Source organism: Rhineura floridana, chromosome 3 (genome assembly GCF_030035675.1).
Source record: "Rhineura floridana isolate rRhiFlo1 chromosome 3, rRhiFlo1.hap2, whole genome shotgun sequence".
Taxonomy (NCBI): domain Eukaryota; kingdom Metazoa; phylum Chordata; class Lepidosauria; order Squamata; family Rhineuridae; genus Rhineura; species Rhineura floridana.
This window is the reverse complement of record NC_084482.1, coordinates 57232454-57257864: the sequence shown is the minus strand read 5'-3', so window position 1 is coordinate 57257864 and position 25411 is coordinate 57232454. Positions and strand designations below refer to the sequence as shown.

At 41.6% G+C, this 25411-nt stretch overlaps 1 protein-coding gene across 2 annotated transcripts; it reads right to left on the bottom strand.

The window, feature by feature from the left end:
* Nucleotides 1-1021: 1021 nt before the first annotated feature.
* On the bottom strand, nucleotides 1022-22613 carry ANKRD40 (ankyrin repeat domain 40). Of its 2 annotated transcripts, XR_009761298.1 has the most exons (6): nucleotides 21772-22613; nucleotides 15350-15498; nucleotides 14386-14865; nucleotides 11919-12100; nucleotides 6866-7236; nucleotides 6727-6786 (listed from the first exon to the last, which is right to left on the bottom strand). XR_009761298.1 is itself a non-coding variant. In XM_061616020.1 (5 exons), exons 1-5 carry the CDS (start codon nucleotides 21903-21905, stop codon nucleotides 6640-6642), a joined length of 1092 nt encoding a protein of 363 aa, XP_061472004.1. In that variant the 5' UTR covers nucleotides 21906-22609; the 3' UTR covers nucleotides 1022-6639. The 2 variants fall into 2 exon arrangements, 1 of the variants encoding a protein (XP_061472004.1); XM_061616020.1 differs by lacking the exon at nucleotides 6866-7236 and having other exon boundaries at nucleotides 1022-6786; nucleotides 21772-22609.
* Between the last annotated feature and the right edge of the window lie 2798 nt (nucleotides 22614-25411).

Below are 25411 nucleotides of genomic sequence, written 5' to 3'. Positions count from 1 at the left end.
CAACTAAATGCATAGCTGGTGTGCTATTTCCAAGATCAAGAAGAAATATCTTATTTTTTTCAAATGTATGGCCCACTTTTCAATAAGAGTCTGTCCCCAGCACCTGTGCTTTAAGTTGGGCAAAAAGAAAGGGTTTTTTCAGCCCTTTGATACAGTAAATCTGATGTACAGGAGGAAATCCTCAAAACAAGCAGCTGCGACTCCCCCCAAAAGCCTCCATCCTCAATTCAGCTAGGCCCACTGCATACATGGGAGACTTCTGTATGTATATCTTTAACTGGATGAGAAACCCTGCTGTGAGCTTCCCCTCTCTGATCCAGCAGTTAAGGCTAAGTGCGTGGAGCCTCTTTCTAAAGAAAACTAAAAACTTGATGATTGGTCATTCCTGAAGGAGCAGGGGACTAGATTCCATATTCTACCACCTTTCCTGCCAGACAGTTGAGGTTTATTGTTTAAAGAGGGGTCTCTCTCTCTCTCTCTCTCTCTCTCTCTCCCCCCACTGCCTGTTCTATTGGGAACTGATTTTATCTCAAATAATGGTGATACCTGAAGATGGGCCTCATTTCTTGGTCTCGGATCATAATTAGAGGCTAACCTAGAACCAGGCCATATAGGGGTTTGAAGGTTACACTAGTATATTGAATTTACCTGGGAAACATAAGTAGCAATCAGTAGCACTCTTGTTGTAAACATATCAATGTGGCTATCCCCAGCCAAAAGCTGTATGTCCAAATTCTAGCTGATATTTTAGAACTTTCTTCAAGAGCTGCTCCCGATTAAGCACATAACAGCAGTAAAATCAAGACGTTACTAGGGCATGTAAAACAGGAACAAAGTTCCTAAAAAATCTCTCTTCAGACAAGTGTTCATTCAGAATGTAACTTTCAGCTGGGACAGCTAATTGCTCATTATAAACAAAGCATACAATGAACATTCTTTTGAAAGAAATCTTTAAAAAACAAAACAAACTCAAGCCTCCCATTTTAAAGACAACAACATTTTATTAATTGTAAAAAGGACACAACACAGAGGAAACAAGAATCTCAAACCTAAATCATTTGGTTAATTCTTCATTTTAACCATGTTTTTTATGTAGTAATGAGGTCCAGAATCCTTCGATGTAATAAAGAACTACACAGTTGTTGTTGGGTTAATAATTTGGTTAGCAACACTAATAAAATCCTCTGTTATAAATTGCATAAGTTATACAGTATAAAAATATTCCTCTGAGTGCATAGAAAGATGCCAGCAATTGTGCAGTATAATCAACAGGCTTGTAATATGTTAATTAATACTATGGCTAATAATAGAGCATATCAATTTCGTTTACCCACATACGAGATTCCTGTGGATATCTGCTTCTGAATGAGAAGCCCTACACATTTCAGTTACAACCCAGCACAGAGTGGGGCATGCTTTCACCCACTGATTTCATGCTGGATTGTGGTCTTCCTCTTTTAAGAATCTGTTCTGGAAAAGTGCTGAAATTTCTAGTCCAACTCTTATAGCACAAAAGCACATTTCCCTTCAAGCACTTCTGGAGAACGTACATGGAGGAGAGCGTACATTGATTTTAGGCATGCACTTAAAATCAAAGGGGGGGGAATTGCCAGTTTAAGTATGCTGTGCGAGTCCTAATCTGGCATCTGTCAGACAATGTGCATACACAAGGATTCAGTAACAATATTTACCTCAATGCATTAGTTATATGGTAAGATCAAATTAGTCCTAATAAGGAGTCATAGTGATACAATATCTTGCCAAGAGTTTAGTCTCTAACTCTTAGTAGTGTTCAATATAGGAGAGGCCCGAGTCAGTACGAACAGAAACTGAGAAGCAAGAGCAGTCTCTTGTGCAGTGTGGATTTTTGAGGGAATATTTATTACGACCTTTGGGGGGTACCATCAGAGATACTGACAGACACAGTTGTGTCCACAGGTACCACACTGGTAATCCCTGACAGCAGGTTGTATTTAACTAAGTCCTACTCAGAGCATACTCAATTAAAATTAATGAACCCAAGTTATTTATTATTCTGCATTTATATTCTGTGTTTCCTCAAAAAAGCTCAAGGTGGTGTACACAGTTCTCTCCCTCTCCATTTAATCCTCACAACAACCTTGTGAGGTAGACTAGGCTGAGAAGCACTGAGTGAAGGTCACCCAGTGAGCTTCATGGCCGAGTGGGGATTTGAACTCTGATCTCCCAGGTCATAGTCCAACACTCTCACTTCACCACACTGACTCTCTATTAACTTCAGTAAGTCTACTCTGAGTAGGACTAGCATTGAACACCATCCAATGTATTGTCCCAATGTTCCATTGACAGCATTTTCTAAACTCTGTGCTAATATTTGAAGCCTACAGGGGTTCAACATTAAAATTTCAGGTGGCATTGAACACGTTAGTGCATTAGGTCCTGGATCAGGGAGATGGAAATCGTAGCCCTCTGAAATCAGGTGACAAAAGGACTAATGGCAAATGGGCTAAGAGCTTGCTTAGATAAAGATTTAGCGATTCTTAAGTCAAGAATTGTTACCTTGACACTGTGAGCGTGTTATACCCATGCTAACTATCCTAGATTGTCACAAAACACTTTGTTTCCTCTGTGGAGATGTCCATTGCAGTTGCCAGGGATAGTGAGCTAAACAGATGAGTCTGGATTTCTTGCTCTTCCTGGGAACTGATGGCTCTTTCAATTTGGCCATCTTTTTATCCCTCAAAACAGATAGAAGTTCAGGGGGTTGTTATCTCAGAATAAGAGTAAATGGGTTAGCTGTTTTAGTCAAATAAATGTTTTACCTGTCAGTTATTCCTTGCAATATTATGGTATCAACATAGGCATTTAATGATAGCCATAGTTTTGCTTGACAGAATTCAGGCAAACCATGTGTTGTTCAGATCAGGGGTGGGGAGCCTCAAGCCTGGGGCCAAATACAGCCCTCTGAGCCTCACTATCTGGCCCTTGGCACTTGCATCGCTCCCTCCTCAAGTGTTTTGCCTGGATGGAATGTGTCCTTGAACTCTGATAATGCCTTTTGCTTCTCTGGATGGAGGAAACAGAGGGATGTGCAGAAACTAGCCTGCTGTATAAAGGTAACATTTACATTTCTTGCACCCTCTCCTTTTGTCTCTAGCCCTGCTCATCACTGGCTTGTGGTCCCCAGAGGACTGCCTGGAAGGGAGTATGGCTCTTGGGCTAAAAAAGTTTCCCCTCCCCTGGTTTAGTTCCTACTCTCAAATATATTGTATTGTGCTATATACAGAGACTGTTCACAAAATGCTATCAACCCTGAATTCTCTCTTAAAGGATCGCTCGGGTTTTTAATCCTATGTTTTAAAATTCTGTGTTTAACTATATTGGGTTGTATCCAATGAGTAAAAGGCAACTCACAAACAGGTCTTTCCCTTCCTCCTTCCTGCAAGCATCTCTACTTCCCCTGCCCCCCCCACCTCAGAAAGCCTCTCAAGAGGGTCAGGAACACATAAGGAATGTTGTAGGCTGTGTCCTACAGGGCTCTGTTGGAGGAGGGTATCACCTGAATGTGGGTGGTGGCATCTTGGACTGCTGGTGCAAGACTCTTCTCCCCAATTTAGGGTGATTCTCCTCACTCAATGAAGCCCCATACAGTACAGGCCCATGATGGCCAGTAGGTGCCCATGATCTTCTGGAGAGGGTGCAGGGGGCTGCAGGGTGGAGGAGAAAGAGAAAGTCCATTACACAAGCTACCTTCCACTTGTGCAACCATTGGATACAAGCCATGAACTGCAGTTTCTTCATAGCAGCTTTTAAGCCCTAGCCCAACTAGGGCATGTGACTAAAGTGGGCCACTGAAGTTAAATGGCATTAAACTGACATTTAAACCCCTTTTGTCAAAAGACCTGGGAAACTCTACAGGCCTGGCAAAGTGGCTTAATATACTACTAGGCACTCCATCTACTGTTTGTCCCTGCTGAATAATGCTGAGCAATAAAAGGCCCTCCTAGTAGCATTATTATTTGCATTCCCTGTTGTGATAAATAAATGCGTTACTTGGGAAAGCAAAATAAGATCCAGCTTTCTGGAATTTGTAAGTGCACAGAAGAGCACTCCTTTCCAGCCTGCCCCAGTTTACAGTGTCTAAAAAGAGCAAAAGGCAGGGTATAACAAAAGTTTGCCTCTGCACGTTTGGGGGAATGAACTTCTGCAGACTTGTGGTCAATAACCTGTTTTGCGAATAGGCCACTCTGAGGAGTAAGGGGTTAGTAGAACCATTGACTTAGAGGGCCTTGTAGGTCATGTAGTCTAACCTGCTTGATGTAGGAAAGTCAGAGCTAGATTATCCCCTTCTCTGTTGGGGAGGGGAGAAGAGAGGTTGCACATAAGTGAGGAGAGGGGTAGGCAAGATGGAAGCATCTTCCCTCTTCCTACATGAAAGTACTTTTATCCCCCCCCCAGAGGACAGATGGGCTGCAGCAGGTGGTCACTAGTTTCAATTTGATCCAGTACCTACCCATGGAGAAATCCTACTATGAAGGAATGGAACAAAGAGGTCACACACCACCCTCATGCATGTTCCAGATCCACAAGCAGAAGCAGGCCACAAAAGTAGTATTCTAGTCACAGATCTTTCCTGGAGAAGGTGACACTGATTACCAATTTTGGCATATATTCTTCCATTGGAAAATTCCATATGCATTACTGTTTATGTCAAATTACACTTCAAAGCCACCCATAATTCTGTAATACTGGTCAGGACTGTTACTCAGAAAGCCATGGCTCAAAGCTAGGGTCACAGGGCTCATGAACACTTGCCCCAAACTGCAGGTTAGGAGTGCTGGCATTGAAATCAGCAGCCGAATATTTTTCCTGTTATTTACTAAGTGCCTAGCTATAGTCCATCCAGCTTGTAGCACACATGGTCATTGTAGTGTTAATTAAATTAACTAATCTCTCCACTAATACACATAATCCTAAACCTAGGAGTATTATTTATTATTCAAAAGTGCTATGTTCCATTCTTTCCAGATTAATTCTAGGACTCGATAGCAGAGTATTCCTACAGAAAGTAAGCTAGCAAGAAGACAAAAAGCTGGACATGCCTAGATGAAATGCAAGCAAGACTGTCAAAAATGCATAGAAATGCCAAGATTTTCTTATTTATTTATCTTGGAATTAAAAATAATTTTGATATACCAAATGCTACAAGATCACTTTCCTTTAAATAGGTAATAGTCTCGACATCAGAGATTAATTACAATAAAGGCTAGAGGCTAAGGGGGGTTGTGCTCATTTACAGTATGTGTGGCATCAGGCTGTGGAGTGAAGTTGCCATGTTAATCATCCTTCAGGAAGCCTCTTACTCTTAAAAAGAAAAAGAAAAGAAAAAACCCAAACCAAACCTTCAACTACCACCAGATATCACCAACCATTCCATAGTGTAAGTTAGACACACATACCATAACAGTTTTGGTCAACATATTTGGATTCATACAGTAAATATGTTCAAATATTTAACCAGAGCACCATCTTGAAGAAATCACAGCTGGTTTAGCCACTTGGTGACATTTTTAAACCAAAGTGTTGAACTTCCAACATAAATCAGAGCCTTCCTCCTAGAAGGACTAGGCATTTGGAGCTGGTTTGTCCAACATCCTATACCGCAATGTACTACCAGGGGAGGAGGAGAATCCATCTCCTCTTGTCATTTCCAAAATGTACAGACCTCTTCTCCTTTTGGAAGGTTATAGGTGCTTTGTCCCATTAGTAACAGTCAGGCTAGTGGGACTAGCTTCGGCCTGGGGTCACATTCTGCCTCTAACAACTGTGCTGTGCTTATCAAGAGGACAAGAGGTGAGATACATCCCACTTACATATGCAATACCCTGTTCTCCAAAGGATGCTGTATTAGCATAATGTTGAAACACTTTGCCACAGTGGCTAATCTGTGGCTCTCAAGATGTTCTTGGACTCCAGCTTCCATAAGCCCAAACTAGCATAGCCAATATAATCAGGAATGATGGGGGTTGAAAGCCAATTAACACCTAAAGGGCTACAGGTTAGTCACCCCCACACGATGCCCATGTAACTATTGTTTGGGAGCCCAGGTTTCTCCTTCTTACCCTTTCCCCTGTAAAAATAGCTTATTCTCTCAAGTTTCACATTTAACACAAGCTAGACGTACTAGGAGTCTCTGCATGTTAAGTGTCCAATTCCAACTGTGAAAATGTGTTCCAGATTTGTTTCTTCAGCATAAGTTCTTTTGCTCTTTTTAATAAGTAGCAATTATCAGAACAATTTAATTTAAGTCTTTCCCTGAGAGCTTCTAACTCTGCAGTGTTCAGAGACATAATAATTCCCTTGCAAAAAACACTGCTGCATGGAAAGAGACAATAATCTGCCACTGCTTAGTATATTATCTAAGAACATTATTTCACTGCCAGTTTACTCAAAGATTAACTGCAGATACTATGAATGTGACATTTTAGTCCTAAAGACACTTAACTAGGAACAAGCCCAACTGTTTTTGGCTGAACTTGCTTCCAAGTAAGTGTGCTTAATTGGTTAACTCTGCCTTCCAAGGTAAAGTAGAAACTGAGGTTATAGCCCTTACAAAAATCCTAGGTTTAACAGTTAGTGACAGGAATTTCATTTGAACAGTTAATACGTCAATTTTGATGCTTTCTTATTGTAACAAGGCCTTTCAGTCAACGGTGGTGCAGCGTTTCTAAACAGAAAGTCATTATCACTCATCATTAGAACCAGCTCCAATTCTTGGAAATCCTGAAGCCTTGAGACATCTTTGTCCTTAAAGAAATAAACACAATAAATTAAAACAACTTACGTGAGGCATGCAAATCCAAGCAATGCAACAATTTTTGCTCACCTTTGTATTGCAATATATCTTGCATATTTAATTCTGATGTTCCAATTGACTGCAGCAAAGAGAGAAATTGGACAACAGGGCCCACTCCATTGCCTGGGCTGAGAGACCACTTGCCATTTGGTTCCTCCCTTCCCTGTACTGTTTGCATTCAAGCTGGTCCTTATAAGAACTTTGTTAATGGTGCCTGGATTTGCTTGTTTTCCTCTGCCCTTCCCATCCCCATTTCCTTCTGTTTTTCAGATAGTAAGCCAGCAGGCAGGGACTGTCTTCCTTTTAATCTGTGGACAGCTCTTAATAGATTCGGGGTGCTTCACAAATGATTACTGATGATGATGGGTTGGATCCAGAGTACCTTAGTTGCAGCTGTCCCACTGAAAACAATGTGAAAAGTCAGTCATAGCTCCCATTGATTTCAATGGCTGCTAAATTCAGCTAACCATCTGAACCCAACCCAATGTTTGTTCTTGGACCTATAACCTAATTCTCAATGTGTTCTGCCAGTCCGTGCTGTTTGAGGTTCTTTATATGGAAAATGCTACTCTCCACAGATTAGAAGTTTCTTACCAAACACACTGCAGGTTGAGTCTTCTAAAAATATGGCAAACCCTAGGGTATTACTTTGTATCCCTGCAAAAGATGGATTTTCAGACTACCAATACAAACGTAAGCATGCTTACTCAGAAATAAGTCCTTCAGTATACAGTGAGGTTGACTTACAGGTAAGTGTGCATAGGATTGCAGTCCAGAGAGAAATCAGCCCAAACAGAGTACAGCAGAGAGTTAATGCTTGTGGGCAGCCCTTGTTCAAGTGAAGTCTTTCACTTTCCATCCTTGAACCAATAAACTAATTATTTGCATTAAATATGAGAAATTGTGCATCCTCCAACTATGCAGTTACCAGCACGTGTGAAGGAGAGCATACTTTGTCCATCCTACATCCTTGGCACAGAATGATTTCCAGTGTGAACATTATTGATAATTATATTATTCTATGGATACCTCTCAGATTCTGATTATAAAACTGTTTATAATTTTTTCTAAATAAATAAACAAAAAGTTCACACTAGAGATTTGGAATGAAGTTTGCTTCATGAAAAAAAAAAGATACCCATGCTTAAATGTCTGTTGTGGCTATGTTGCTCGCTGGCAAAGTATTTAAAAGGGTAATGTTTTTTCAATCCAGCTCCAGCTAAGTGATATCTAGCTAGATGTGGAACTTTGTGAACAAGAGGTCCCTGGTCCTGTTGTGGGTACTGCATGTGTGTTGCCCACTCAGGAAATCAGTGGGAGTGCCGATGAGACATTCAGGAGGGTGCTAGAATTGGCCATCCTCACTCACCTACTAAACAGCTGATCAGTACTTGATTTATCTGACCAGGACTACATGTGTGCAACTGAAATGGGGGCCAGAGTCTTCAAGAGGAGCATCACCCTGTGCTCTAATTCATTTCAGCTTGGCTAGAGCAACTGAGAGCACCATTAATGTTGTTGATATACACAAATCAAATATGTCCACCATGCTAGGCTATTAAAATGAAGTTGTTACCAAGGCACAGTGTGTCACATTTGCATGGGGTTCAGGAATGACAGAGTGAAGCCTGATCATCTAACACTAAATTGAATAAGCTCTGCTACTTGAAGATAACTATGTTGTTGAAGGATTAGAGTAGGTGTGGGGAATATTTGGCCCTCCAGATGTTGCTGAACTACAACTCCCATCTACCCTGGTCAATAGTGCTGATGGGAATCGTAATTCAACAACATCTGAACAGCCAAAGGTATGGCTGCTATGGGCTGTGGCATAACACAAAATGGCTGCCATGGGGGTGTGGCATAACACAAAATTAGAGAGTACAGTAGTTATGATGAAGCTTTTCCCATAATTCTGTTTACATACGAGAAAAGGCTTGACCTGTTAATTTTTTGCCTGGTAATACAGCTGTTAATGACACAAGAACCCTGTTTTTCCCCAATGCCAAACTTAACCAAAACCTAGACTGCCAGCCCATACCCATTTACCAGGAAGCCCCATTAAAAACAAAAAGGGTTACTTCTGAATAGACATGTATACCATTGTACTGTAAGTGACTACACAGTGAATAAGTCCCTGTTCTTTAGCTCCTGCAAAGCAAAAAAAAAAAAAAAACCTAAACCTCTTCGCAAAGTTTTCACATTTGCCTTTTGGGGGGGGGGAGGGGGATTCTTTAACATTCACCCACACTTATTATGTAGTTGTGTTCCCATGGGCAGCTGGTTGGCCACTGTGTGAACAGGATGCTGGACTAGATGAGCCATGGGCCTGTTCCAGCAGGCTCTCCTTATTTTCTTAGTATTTGTAAGAAATTGTTTCAAGGGACTACCTGATATCAGGTGAACCCAAGCACAGGAAAGATGCATCCTCGTTCCTAGGGAAAATGGGCCAACTAAGGAGATTTCAAAGACCAGAAAAAAGACAGAAGCAGGAAAAGTACACGAAACGGGAAGGCAAAACAGCAGGTGTCCTATTGCCTAGTGTCCAGCAATTCATTTATCTATCACAGCTCTGACTTCACTCATTGGCTAATAACACCTGATAGGCAGGAGCAGCCAGGCTGACTCATTTCACAGAAATACCTTAGAAGGGTACCTGCACATTTTGCTCCATAACCTTCCTTCTAGGAGGGCTAGAGACTTACTTTTTTAAAAAACTTGAAAGCTCAGATTCTAGGCTACCTGCTGTGGAACCAGTGAATGCCTTCACGGGTGCCATGGCACCTGAGGGCAACAGGTTGGTGACCCCTGTACTAGATGCTTATGAAGGCTGCTGTGTGCAATATGCATACTGCAGAGTAGGCCCACTGACTTCAAGAAGATGATGGAGAACTGCAGTATCTGTAAATACAGGTTGGAGGAAGATAATACAGCTATTATTACACTGAACATAGTTGGGAGGATTGAGTCATAAATTATTACAAATTTCTAAAGGAATTAAGAAAATGAAAACCAGCCCATGTTAAGTGGATAAAATATCTCAACTCCAGCAGAGGTTTTGGTAATGTTCCATATGATGCTCTTACAAGTAAATTAGAGAGGGGTAAATTGGAACACACTGCCATGAGGCAGGTGTACTTTTGGCTGGAAAGCCACACACAGGATGTTCCCGAGTGCTGTGGATTTCAGCCAGAGCAGCAATTAGTGGATTGCTATCATTTGTATTGGGGACTAAATGATGTTCCACAGGAATCTGTCCTGGACCAGTATATTCAGCATTTTTATTAACAGTTTGGATAAAGCAATGAGTTTGCTTGGATTTTACCATTGGACCAAATTAGGGTGAACTGCAAACCCAACGGAGGAAAAATTAGCACACTTAGCTCAGTACAAATGCAAATGGAGATAGAAGGGGACACCAAAATGAGAATGTAAAAAAAGAGAGGGTGAGCAGGACTTCAGGACTGTAACAGAAGATATCAGGACAGTAAATAACCAGCTGATGGGCAAGGAGATTAGTCCTGCATGTGGCTGCAGTGGCTGACAACCAGACAGTGTGGAGCTCATGTGCACAGCAGTTTAAAACCCAACAGCTGGGCAAATTAACTCTCACAGCTGAGATGGAATTCAGGAAAGGACAATCTAAGGTAGGCGAAATCTAACTATTCAGACCTGCAAATTTAGCACACTGCGTATGACTTAGGGAAAATACAGGGAGACAATCCACTTCCTTGAATTGTCAAGATTCTACTGTGCATAGCACACCAAGCATCTCATGGCCATGCACTGGGCAGGGGGTTGGACCAAAACCTCTGAGATTCCTTCCACAACTAGATTCTTTGAATCCATGTGGTTTACATACTGTGTGTTGCCCGACCCTAATCTATGGATTATACTTGACTACAATCGCAATAGGAATCAGAAGCTGCCAAGGCAGGATTTGGGCTGCAAAAGGGTAAGACACGACCAATGTCAGGGCACAGAGGTAGGGATAATTTCAATTCTCAGATATGTTGTTGCCCTGGATAATGCATCAGGACAGCATTCTCATTGCATCAAAAGGGCATGGGAAATGTGTGCTTTCATCTGTCTTTGGCAGGAGCAATAGGGAATAAACAGACTGTGTGCATTTGGATGCATATGTCTCTCATGTCCTTTTCCCATCTATATCTACATCTGCGCATGCCGATCAGGCTTTCTGAGAACAGCAGCTTCTAGTACCAAACTACATAGATGGCACATCTTTCTGTTCATAGCATACAACCAGTGCAGGTTTGCTCATAATATGCTGCCAATATGCCCCCACAAATCTCTCTCCCATGTGGACTGAAAACAAAAAAAAGAGCTGGAGTATGAACTCAGTTATCCTGCTCATTACCAATGAAATGCAAGATATATGGCATAACTGAACATTCAATGTAGGAGGAAAAAAATTTACATGGATTCTTTGGGCTTTTAGTTATTTTTATTGGATAATCCAATTTCCATTACTGCATTGACTTTATAAACTGATATTTAGCATGTAATAAACTCTTATTGACAGTGAAATCTGCACTAGCACCAGAATTTGACATTAACATTAGCACCCAAATGCCAATGTCAAATATGAACTTCAAAATCTAAATTGATCACTTGGGGAGAAATAACACATTTTATTAATCTATTACCTACATATTGAACTGCTCTATTCTTATGCAAGAAGATAGTGATCACTGCTAAAATGCCACTCTTTTAATGACTGAATACAATACTTCTGGTTAAAAAGTGTAAGAAAATAATACAGGTAGCTAAGCACCCTACAACCATACCCACAAAGTTTTAAATGCATAAAACAGGCCTGCAGACCTTGTGATCCATCAGGCTAAATACAGCATGTATTTTGGCTGGTCATGCCAAAACTTTCAGCATTTGCTGCCTTCCTCAGAGTACAAAACCAGAAAAGTTACAAAACACTGAGCAGGCCACAATGCACAGCTACTGGACTGCAGTCAGTGTCGTGGGTCATTCTATAGGCCTGGCATTAGCAACACGCACACAAAATTAAGGAACTAGAACACAATGAGTTTACACTGGAGGATCTTACCTTCCTTAATACTGTATTTGGAAGCTTCCTTATTTTCTCCACATGTTCTGGGTTAACCCCCAGTTCACAGCAGCTTACTCTGAGCAGTTCTTTGTAAGTCAGTTCTTGTCGGTCCAGTTCAATTTCAATGAAGTCATTCTCTTTAAGAGCACGGTTTTGAACTCTGACCTTAAGCACCAGTTCTAATTTTAAAAAAGACACACATACATCCACAGTATTAAGAGTGTTATTAATAAACCTTTAGCAATTTTATTGGTATAAATTAAATTTCAAAAGGTTTCCTTATTTACTTTTGGCAACCCCTTATTCTCAACCCCACTGTGATGCTTACGAGGGAATAGCAATGACGCTCCAAGACTAGGGAGGGGCAACCTCCTCAGCCACACCACCTCTCCATAGGTCAACACACCTCACCAGCCCTGCTCTGCACCCTCCTTAAGTGTTTTTGCCTGGCTGGAATGTGTCCTTAAACTGTGATGCCTCTTGCTTGCATGGATAGAGGATACAAAGAGGTTTGTGAGGTTGTGTGTAGAAACAAGCAAACTATACAAAGGGGAAAATTACATTCATCGCTCTGCCTACTTTTGCCTCTGGCCCTGCCTGCCACTGGATTTCAACCCTTGGAAGGTGGTCCAGAAGGGAATGCAGTCCTCCGATGGAAAAAGATTCCCTACCCTTATCCTAGATCCCCCTCACATGAAACCCTTGATGGGGAGACACTGGTAGTTGAAGATGTACTTGAAGGTGCAGTCAAAAAAACACCTTTCTGCTGTCAGTATACATGGCTCGTGGTGCAAGAGCATCTGTGTTTTCTTCAGGTGGCCCGTTACAGTTCAGCTTTTAGTGGCTTAGCATTGGGCCTGTATGTGATGACCTCCGTAAGAAAATGGGGGCCACGTCAGCTGTTGCTTGATGTTTGCAGGATTGTCTAGTGGAAGCAGGAGAAGTACAAATACAACTCTCTTCACTGCCAGGCTAACTCTGCCCTCGGCAGAAAGAAACACCCTTCAGTAAGATTTTTGTATTGTAAGTTACCTTCAGAGTTTTTTGGTGTCTAAAAAATGAAATACATAACACTTTTTCAAGAATATGAAACAGCAAGATGGAAGCACTGTGGGTGAGTGGTTCACATGTCCAATAAACCGGTCAACTGCCTGCACTTGATGGGGCTACACTCCTCTTGAAGGAGTAGGTACACAGGCCTGGGGTGCTTCTGGATCCAGCTTTCCTACTAGCTAGAAGCACCTTTTACCAGCTGTGACTGGTACAACAGTACAACCATTCCTGGACCAGGAGAGCTTAACCACAGTAGTACACGCACTGGTGAATTCAAGGCTGGATTGCTGCAATACACTCTATGTGGGGCTTCCCTTGCACTTGATCCAGAAGCTGCAGTTAGTGCAGAATGCTGCAGCACGGCTGCTGACACAAGTGAGGCTCTGTCAGCATGTTAAACCTCTGCTCAAAGATCTACACTGATTGCTGATTTGTTGTCAGACCAAGATCAAGGTGTTGTTATTAGTATATAAAGCCCTTAACAGCTTGAGACCAGTTTACTTACAGGATCTTCTTACCCCATTTATGTCCACTTTGATCTGCAGAACTGGCACTCTTACAGGTGCCACATAATACTTATTCTGCAGTTGTAAGAATTCACTTTCACTATGGAAACACCTACATCCTAGAACTCCCTGCCTACTGACTACAGGCAGGCACCTACTCTTTCCAGGGCCTGCTTAAAACTTTTTTGTGTAGATAAGCCTATCCAGACATGTAACAGTTACATGTGTTTTAATCTGTTTTAGCTTATTGTTCATCTTAATTAGTTTCTGAATGTTTTTAAATACCTGACTTTAACTATTTTTATTGATAATTTTATTGTTTTATTCTGTAAATCCACAGTAGCCATCATCGTCTTGTGTAGGGTGGTGGGATTACTCTAGCACTATTCAGATGTTCACATGAATGTACGCAGAGGGGGGAACAGGGCTGGGCCCACTTGTCCTGCCCCCAAGGACATTTGATAGAATGTCTGGAGTACTCTCCATGTGCAGGCTCTACCCATGTGATTGAGGACTCTGCCTATTTGACAGATCGATAATGGTGCCGACAGAGCCCAAACACAGTTTGTCTCACCACACGTTTTCCAGACATTACATTGAAGGCACATAGTGGTTAGGACCCACTTCCCCTTCTACATACATTCAGACAGTTGAAAAAACAAAAAACTTCAGTGAATTTCACTTAAGGATCACTGTACTTGATTGGTCATGACTATTGTTTTACCTAAAGTGACAGAAAAATCAGGAAGGGACTTCTGACCAAAGAAGATTTTTTAAAAACTAGGCTAATTACTGTGTTATCCTAATGAACCTATTTCTGATTAAACCTAAAAGCTATGTTTGTATTCATTATTTTCACCAAAAGGCAACACTAGGTTATCTGGAAAGCTTACAGCTGAGGTTACCTTGCATATTACTAAAAGGGAATGCCCCAGTGAAGAAAAAGGGCTGAAATGTTGGAACGGGTCCAGCACAAGAGCCATTCGATTGCTGAGTTTCAGGCTGTTTAGATGCAGTGGGGGAAGACAGTGTCCCATTTGGAGGAAGAGGCATCTGGCTAACGTGACCATTCTGCACGGCAGGCTCTGGGCATTCCATAGCCATTGCCCTAGTCATGTCCCCATCAGGTCTCATGGGAGAAAGCTTTTCAGGTTGCAATGTGGCAGTGCCAGGCGCCTGAATCTGAGGTAAAGAAATATGACAGTCTTTGTTGTGCTGTTCTAAAGAAGGGGAAAATCTTCCGTTCAAAGAGGAAGCTGAGGTGCTAGTAGTACTGCTATCCATGGAGCTATAAACGTAAGGGAAAGGTGGGTTAGCCAAGTAATTGGGGATAATGGGCAAGGCGGACTCCTTCTTCACATCCGGAAGCTCATCAGCATCTTCCACTGCAAAAGAAAGAAAAACTCTAAATAAAGACTACTTTCAAGTGGATAAAAAGTACTCTGCAGTTCTCATACTGTAGGGAAGGGGGGAATGAAGGCCCTGCTAAGCTAGCTGTACATGTTAAAACTACTGTGTACATATAAATATAATTTAAGCACTTTATTGTCTAATTCTATAATAAAATACAGTCATCTGATACTTCTGTTGTGGAGTCACAGAATTATCATTGCAGATCCCCATCTGAGGCTAATATGAGACTGCATTTTTAACAAAGTCAAAGCCCATTTCTGATGGTTATTGTCTTCCTTATTCCAAGGCAATATATGTACACATAAATGCTAATACTACCACAAAAAGACTTTGGGGGGAAAGTTACAAGGCAGCAAATTCATACTGTCTCATCTTCCTTGAATCAATAAGGATTCCAACAGTTTCATTGGCAATGAAATATTCTTGACAATTATTAGTATCAACTAATCATTTTACCTCCCATCAGCTTCCTAATTTCACTCTTTGATGTTAACTGGGCTGGTGTTTCTTCTTTAACTGTGAGGATGTCCTTATCAGCGCCAGCATGTAGCAGGTACGAGACCACCTGAGCATGGTTCCGTTTGCAGGCCCAATGCAAGCAAGTCCTACACATGGCAAACATAAGAGCTAAGTGAGGGGGGCATGCTGTACAAAAATTTAAAAAATCTGCACTGTTTTAGCAAAGAATAATGACAGTCTACCTTAAAACTTAGCCGTTTTGCTACAATTCCTACATGTTTGTTTCCATATTTCCCCACTCCTATAGTGATATCTAATGGCAGAAGCCTTCCCTGCTTTCAGGGAACACACAAATTGCGGTGCTTAAAAGTACATTACTTCTATTTTCACAGCTTTTACAAGCAGTTCCGAAGCAGCAAAGCCAAGAAGATCAACCCATGTTTTAATTTAAAGCTTCCAATATCTGAGATGCATTTTTAAAATTAGTATTACATTAATTAAGATATGGAGGCACACTTCACCCGCCCCCCCCAAATACTTTAAGGTGTGCAAGTAAAGGATGTCACCAATTTAATAAATTTAATTCCTTAACCTAATTGAACAAAGTATAAATATAGTATAAAGTACAAAGTATAAAGACATTTACTTTTCCCCAAACAGCATATCAGCGTAAAGGATGCATTTGATGTTAGGTACACAAAAGTAAAACCCAAGGACAAATGATTCAAAAAAGGCAGTCTTGCATATGCCCAAATCCAGTCAAGCAATACATTTGTAAATAGAATTCTAGAGCTCCAATCTAGTGCATTTTTGCCCAGAATTTGATGGATTGGGTTATATTGGTAGAAGAAACAGAAGCAAAACCACAACATTCCTAACTCTAACATGCCCTGGTTTCAGTGAGTATATTTTGGATCCTACCTCCTGCAGCTGGAGGTCCATAACACCATGGTGAGATGCAGCAGTATCATTTACCCACAAAGGAGCCTTCTTTCTATATTTTTGCATGACTCACTGTTCTGATTAGGAAGATACAAGACCAGAACACTGACTTATGCAGAGATACAACAGGTAGCCTCCCCTGAAAGGTGAGAGAATGATTGTGTCCATGACAAATAAACTAAGCAAGTGGGGCCTTCAACAAAACATTGCAGCATACCCTCACACATACCCAAACACACGTGAGAACCTGTGGCCCTTTGGGGCCTTTTGTGCAGACTGAAGTACCCAAGCCATCCCCTGCCATTGAATCCCCATCACCACATTTTACTGCCTCCCACTCACGTAAATCGTGCTTCACTTAGCCCACCAAACAGCTTTGAGGGGGAGAGGAGGGAAGCATGATTCTGCTTACACTGAGAGAGTCATCGCCATGCAAACATGCAACAGTGCAATTGCGATGGGGAGGACATGAGAGAGTGCATGTATCTGAGAATGAGAGAGTATGTGTGAATGTGTGTGCCAGCCCAGGCCCTGCACACCATCAGTCCCACCCACTGCTACATGTGGCCTTCGGGGACCCATGTTGTTCGAATGCCTAATCACTGTCTTCCATAGCAGCTACTTTACTCCCAACTTAAGGATGGAAAACGGAACATCGGTAGACAGGAAAAGAGGTTTAAAGATGTTCTTAAAGCAAATCTAAAAAAAATGTAACATGAACATCGAGAACTGGGAAGTCTTGGCCCATGAACATCCCAAATGGAGGTCAGCTATTATCAAAGGTGCTGTGGACTTTGAAGAAGCATGAATACAGGGTGAACGGGACAAATGAGCTAAGCGGAAGGCATGTCAAACAAATCCTCATCGCGACCATCTTCCATCTGGAAACCTATGCCCTCACTGTGGGAGGCTGTGTGGATCCAGAATTGGCCTCCACAGTCACTTACGGACCCACTGTTAAAGACCTTATCTTGGAAGACAATCTTACTCGGCCACGAGTGATCGCCAATGAATGAATGAATGAATGCTTTCGTTCAGGTTTCCTGTGGAAACATGGTACTAGGAGCTCAGGCTGTTTAGGCTTTCTTTTCCTTTTCCAAGTAACACTCAACATTCTGGGACTCTTGGAGATAACTGCGCATTCTCAGACCTGCTTTGAAGTATTTTTGCAGATGGCTCAGGTTTCTTTCCAAACTGCTGGGCACTCAGTCACCAGAGTCTGCTATTAGAATATACAGAGTGCTCCTGTTCAGTGTACCAATCAGTCAGCTGTGCTCTCATCCAGGATAACTTACTCCATTCTCCCTTATACTTGGCTTTCTGTTCCCCCCTCCCCAAACAGTCAGTCAGCATTTTGTGGTCATTGAACCTGCTCAGTCCTCATTGGGTTGCTTTGAGATCCCTCACTTGGTTTTTTTTCTTAAAGAATTTGTGTATATCTTCAAACCTTGGAGTTTCCCAAACCAATTGGTCTCTCTCTCGTCTGTGTATGATGCCATTTTGACTACATAAGAATCCACAACTACCTATGGACTATGGAAATACAAGAAATAAAGCTCCTGTGATCCAAAAGCAGCCATCCTCACAAAAGGCCTCCTGCTGCAACTCTGTATGATTTACCATCTTGCCCCTTTTTAAACAGTCTCCACTGAGGGCAAGTAATTCTTCTGCATATTTGCAGCTAGTGAAATTGGACCATTCAGTCAAGACATAGCAAAGTTGCCTTCTCCAGCATGATTCCCTTACTATCTTGTAAAGCTGCTATTTCTTTGTTTAATGCATTTTACACCTTCTTTCCTCTAAGCAGCTCAGGACAGTATACATCAGATTATCCTATTTTTGTCTTCAGAGCAACCCAAGTAGATGAAGTTGAGTGTCGGGCTATCCAATGAGCTTGCTCTACTAGCAGGGATTTGAGTGCAAATCTCCCTGGTCTAAATTCAGCACTCTTTTCAGTTCAACATAGGGGGTCAGTTATGTATTGCCAAAAAAAGAAGACATACATCACCCCCACAAAAGGACAGTTTGAATAAAATTTGCAGATGCTAATATATGCAAATGCATGCAGATTTAGAAATAATTACTATAATTTATAATAATAATAATAAATTTTATTTGTTGATTGCCTATCTGTCCAGGTTAGTGGACACTCTAGGCAACTTACAATAATAGAGAGCAGTACATAATACAAAATAAAATACAAGTAAACACAATCATAATCAATTTAAAACCAATTTCTATTTAAAACCTTATAAAATTAATCCTCCCCAATCCCATAGGCCCGCCTGAATAGCCAGGTTTTTAAGGCTTGGCGAAAACCCATCAGGGAGGGAGTGTCGGAGATCAAAAGGAAGGGAATTCCAGAGGGTGGGGGCCACAATCGAAAATGCCCTCTCTCTGGTCCGCACCAGCCTAGCTGTTTTAACCGGTGGGACCGAGAGAAGGTCTTGTGAGGCTGAGCTTGTCAGGCGGCATAATTGGTGATTCTGTAGGCGCTCCTTCAGATAGACTGGACCGAAACCGTATAGGGTTTTAAAGGTCAGCACCAAAACCTTGAATTGGGCCCGGTAAACAACTGGTAACCAGTGAAGATCTATTAACACTGGCGTGATATGGTCACAGCGACAGCTGTGCTTAATCAAGTGTGCCACCGCATTCTGTACCAGCTGTAACTTCCGGACCGTGTTCAAGGGTAACCCCACGTAGAGCGCATCACAGTAGTCTAAGCGAGAGGAGACCAGGGCATGTATCACCCGTGGGAGCAGATGAACAGGAAGGTAGGGTCGCAGCCTCCGTATCAGATGTAACTGATACCAAGCTGCCCGACTCACCGTCGAGACCTGAGCCTCCATGGACAGCCTGGAGTCAAGAATGACCCCGAGGCTGCGGACCTGGTCCTTCAGGGGTAATCTCACCCCATTAAGCATCAGGTCCGTAATACCCAGCCTTCCTCTGTCTCCCACAAGCAACACCTCGGTCTTGTCGGGATTCAGCTTCAGCCTGTTCTCTCCCATCCATCCACTTACGGATTCCAGGCACTTGGACATAAGAGATAGAGCTGAGTGTCATCTGCATATTGGTGACATTTCAGCCCAAAACTCCTGATGATGGCCCCCAGCGGTTTCACATAGATGTTAAACAGCATGGGAGAGAGGATAGAGCCCTGTGGCACCCCACAATTAAGAGGCCAAGGGTCTGATACCTCATCTCCCAAAGCTACCCGTTGGTGCCTATCTGAGAGATAGGAATGGAACCACTGTAAAACAGTGCCCCCTATTCCTAATCCCCCTAGGCGATCCAACAGGATACCGTGGTCAACGGTATCGAAAGCCGCTGAGAGATCTAGGAGGATGAGGAAGGTATATTCTCCCCTATCCAACGCCCTCCTCATATCATCCACCACAGCGACCAAGACTGTTTCAGTTCCATGTCCAGTCCTGAAATTTAAAAAGAAATATAATACATTTCACTCTGAAAATGGAAATGGACTGTCTTCAACTCAATCCTGACTTATGGCTACCCTATGAATAGGGTTTTCATGGTAAGCGGTATTCAGAGGGGCTTTACCATTGCCTCCCTCTGAGGCTACTCCTCCCCAGCTGGCTAGGGCCTGCTCAGCTTGCCACAGCTGCACAAGCCAGCCCCTTCCTTGTCTACAACTGCCAGCTGGGGGGCAACTGGGCTCCTTGGGACTATTCAGCTTGTCCATGGCTGCACAGGTGGCAGGGCATGTAACCCCTGAGCCACTCACTGTGGGGGTGATCTTTAGTTGGCCCTTGTCACCCAGGAGACATGAGCGGGGATTTTAACTCACAGACTCTGGACTCCCAGCCAGGCTCTCCTCCCCACTGTGCTATACCAACTACATCCCATTCTAGTAGAGAAGATTATGATCAAATGACTTGTGTGTCTGTTCAGTCTGGTGTCCATATGCTTACTGTTGATGGAGTAACTTCAAGGCCCCTGCATTCACTTTTTAGGGTCCTTTATGTTTAAACCAGTTTTGGACTGAACAGCTCTTCAAACAAAGGACACCTTCAAAGAGAAGACTGCCTTCCTGATAGCCCTTAGAGGACTGTCCTCTATAAAGCAGGACACATGGCCGCCCTAGTTCATCACTAGTTATTGTGCTCTCATTGTGCTCTCAAGGTTCCTTTAAAAATAAGTTGTACTAAAAAAGAATAAAACTTAACCACAGACCACTATATATAAAAACAGTTTCAGTTATAAAGCTATTCTGTTTCATAACCATATGGTTGATTTTGAGTCTACTGCAGTGTTAGACTTCTTAAAATGGTCAACAAGCCATATAAATGTAACTAATCTATAGGGATTTCTTGTATTTTCTAACAAATTTAGTACACTATACTGATTCTGAGATTGCCAGTAGGTTACTATAATTATGAGATCTCCTTTCTAGGAGATCTTAAGCAGGAACAATTAATTTATAACTCCACATTAATATTGTTAGGATTTTTTTCTCCAGGGTGCATTTATCAAAAATTATTTCATCTACCACTGTATTGTACTGACAAAGTTTTATAACACCCTCCTGCTCTGAACAAAATTCTCTCAAAATAATTTTGTACCACATGTAAACCTCAGTTTCCTTCCATTTTCATTACAGAACATACTACATGTTAACTAAAGTAGCCCTTCAGCTACTTTACTTCCATAATAAGACCAAAAACAACATAAGCAGAACAAAAGAAGGCACAGTGACCATATTTTTCATTCATATTGCAGCGAGGGCTGATACCTTTACCTTTTGCGTACTTTTAGCAAAGAGAATATTTAACAACACAGAGAATATAAAAAGACTGGTAATCACTAAGCCAACAAAACAAGGAAATGCACTTGTGATCATATAAGCAGACAAAACCCATAAATTTTATTTTTAAGACTTATTAGTTGCTTTAATTATAGATCTTAAGTGTGATGTAAACAATTCTAGCAATATTGAAATAATCTTTTACACACTATAAACCATAATTATAATTGTATTATCTGACCAACCTAATTTCTGACAGACATGAAAAGTTAAGAATAGTGGGCTCTTATGTAAGTTTACTGAGAATTAACTAGTCAATTCTATGCATGTCTGCTCAGAAGTAAACCCCACTGAGTTCAATAGATCTTACTCCCAAGCAAGTATGTATAGGATTGCAGCCTATAAGTCTGACTGTATAGAGTGGGAATGCCCAGTGTAAGGAATACAACCCAATATTATCCAACAAAACTTAAAAGGATGCTTAAATATGGCTTGCCAGGCTTCTAACAAAAAACTAATAACTTTTCAATGATGAACAGTAACAAATGCCACTAATTAATTTACTGTTCAGAATTTTAAAAGGAATGACTAGCAAGAAGAAAACGGTTTAAAAACCTCACTCCAAATCTACCACACGTTACTCTTTTAAAAGCGTAGTATGGTATTGCCAAAAACTGTTAATGTAATTCACTTGTTAAATTCTTACCAGCCGTTGATTTCATTTTGAGAGTTCACACTCACGCCACATCCCACCAATCGCTGAACTTCTTCAATATCCCCCAAAGCAGCAGCTTCTCGCAATCTCTCCTGAAGCTCTTTTTCCTCTATTGTAGAGGTCATGTTATAAAATTATTCTTACACTAAACTTTGGGTTTATGGAATACCTGCCTACTGCGAATGACGGCTCATCTTATAAAACTAGTCAATCAAAGACGGGCAGAATCCAATCCGTTCTGAAACAAAAGTCTCACGTCTTAGACCTTTTAATCTTAAACTCATATATAGCTGATTTCTCCCTATTGCTCATAAATCAAACAATTTCACATTTCTGAAGGCCATTTTTCCTAATTGCATAGTTACGGTAGAGGGATAGTGCTTCCTTCTTCTCACAGGGGGACTCTATTAAGTGCGACAATAATGACCTAGATATTTAGTTCCTACCAACAATCCGGCACACCAACATTCACGCGCTCCTGCATTCTGTTAGCTGGAGAATACTGTTTCGTTTTCCAATTGTTTAAACTAGTGACTGTTTAAAATATAAACAATCTTCTCATAAGCAATACTTTATACACAACCCCTCCCGCCTCCAAATCATAGTGCCTTCAATCGCTTGTGTTTCCACTACTGACAATGATCGGTAGCTTCCTTTCGCCCTTGCACTCCCTCTCTCCGTTCTTCCCTCTCCAGTGGCAGATACCTAATAATATACACTGCCAAGAAATCAGAAATACTATTGCCCCAAATGTACCAAACTCATTAGGCGGTTCGCTACAAAACAGGAAATTCGGCTTTAAAAGGAATGAAATCTCAAAAAATGTTTAGAGATTATGCTGATACCCAGCATCCTACAGGGCAGGCAGCAGTGTCAATCTAAAATAGATTCATTAATTCAGAGTTAGAGGAGCCTTTTTGAAATATTGATCTGGTAATAACGTTATGTTTCCCAACATTCAGTCACTGATGTCAGCTTTCCAAGTTTTATTACAATGGGGAATTTTTGCTATAATCAAAGTTCCTTAAGAGTCCATGTGCCAGATTCCTCTTTAACATTGCATTTTATTCTGTTCATCTGAACAGGAGAAAAGACTTGCTGTCTGAATTGTGGTGAACAGACACAGAGAAGAACACTTTTTTAGCTGGGGTGTTTCGCCTGTGGAATGCCCTCCTGAAGGCACAGCTGGCCTGCATACCAACGAAATGGCTCTTTAGTTGAATATTTGGGTAGGACTGATTCACTGGTGGTTCTGGGAGTTCTGAGGGTTTTGCTGTGGTGTAGCTACCTAGTGGTCTTTTAAAGACAGAAGGTAGGGTATATTAATAAATAAATATTATCAATAAATGTTGTTATTATATTTATTAATAATTAAAATATGGGTAAATAAACAACATCTTAGTAAAACATAAATATGTACCATTGTTGTTTTGCAGGAGCAGTGCTTAAGATTTTAGTTGTTGTATTTTATTATTAATAATAATAATATCTTATACTGAATATACATGATCCCTAAATGGTTTACATATGATATTAAAACCAAAATATAAAAACTTATCACAAAATAAAACAATGAAATGTATGCATTGTGATTTTACATATAATGTACTCACACTCTTTTCTAATCTTGGGGTACAGAGCCATTAGTGTACTAAAGTAATTGGGAGAGATCCAGCATCCAGAAATATAACATCTGTTTCATATAAACAGTGGGTTTTTCAAGTATCAACACACTCAAACTACCTAGAGATTGTGCCAGTCCCTGAACTGATTGAAGCCAGTTCAACAGAGCAGAGAGCACAGTCCCCAATAGTGTCTGTAGGACAAAACCCTTGCATTACCTAGCATCTTTTCCTTGAAGCAGAATCCATATCACTTTTGTACATGAATCCCACAGGCGAGAGCCCATTGAAAGCCCCCAAATGAGGTGTTCCAGGGCAGGGAAAGGCTGAGACAGCCAGAATCCACTGGATGCCTCACTACTGTTGCATTATGGCATCAGGACCAATCAGGGCCCAATTGCTAGGCCAGCTCCAGGAGCAGAGGTTTTGTCTGCTGCCCTTGCCTTACACCCTGGATGGCATGAGCAGCGGTGCTGCAGATGTGATGGTGGCTATGCAGGATCGTCACACACAACTGGGTTTTGGATTGCTCTGTAAAGTGCCTCTGAAAATGTGCTGACAGCCTTCCCTGCTTCAGCAGGAAGCAGCTTTTAAAAGCAAAGCAAGACAACTGAAATTTGTCCCATGGAAAATTAACCCAGTTGAGAAATCCACAAATTCTAATTGGCAATGAGTAGGTTTTGTGGAAGTCCTGGACTTTGTAGTGTAGTCTATGTAGTGCACTTGGACTGACTGAAAGCCATTTCTTGTGAATGTAAATGTGTACATACTTTTGCTGCCTCATGAACAAGAGGTTAATGGTGGTAGCTAGCACAGTTAGCTAGCAGGACACATTTGATGAGACTGCACATATAAAAACATAAGGAGAATGCTGGTAGATCAGACCAGTGCCTCATCTAGTTCAGAAACCTGTTTCCCCACAGAGGGCAGGCACATGCCGCAGGAAAGACCACAAGCAGGACATGAGGACAATAGCCCTTTCCCACTTATGATCCCCAGCAGCTGCTATTCAGAAGCATTCTGCCTCTTATTCTGGAAGGAACATATAGCTACCTACATGTATGCATGTTACAGTAGTCCTATACACTTCTGCTCAGAAGGAAGTCCCAATCCCATTGAGTTTATAAACACCATGGGAAAGTGGCTATAGGATTGCAGCTAGAGTCTCCTAACTCTTGCCAGTGAACCAGACAGTGCAGAGCAGAGCCTAAGCATCTCCCACTCAGAAGGGTAACTGCTTGCTGTCTCATCTCAGACAGCAGTTAAGCAATGAAGCATCTGGGGGCAAACATACTGAGGATAATAAGATGCACAATGCCAGATTCCACATCATTTCTGGACAGTCTCTGGGAAGGCCAAAAAGCATTTTCTTTACAAAGTTAAGGCATTCCGCACATGTGCAGAGCTCTGAATTAACATGTTTACTCAGAAGTAAATCCCATTATGTTCAGGACTGAACTGTGTTTAGGATTGCAGCCTGAGTCTCAGGTACTCAGCCTCAGGTGTCAGGTGTTTTTATAAAGAAAATTTGGCCATGTTTTATAAGCTGAGTGTTATTATTCTGTCTTGGGGTATGAAACTGTTTTTCAGATTACTCCTTGTCAGAGTGTTCTTTGATTCTTTTGGGTAGTTGAGCTTCAGCAAGACCAGCACTGCCTATCCCGCAAAGGAGTTCTAACGGTGTCAGGGGTATCAGGAGCTGGATGGTTTTTGAAGTTTCAGCAGCAAATGTGGGATCAGAGGAATATTTACAGCAAATATAGATAGAGCAATGGATTGTGTATCCTATGAAGCTCTGGAAAGGTTGGATAAGCAAAGCTTGATTTATTTTATAAATTCTATGAAGATGGTCAAATTCGTGAGCATGATTGTGTATTAATAAGGGCACACTCTGCAGAATTGTTTTTCAACTGTGAGGGCGCTCTCTGTTGGACTGCCATAACAGAGCGCCAGCAAAACTTTTCTTTTTGTCAGAGCTGCGGGATGCCGAGTAGTTACCGGTTTAGTCT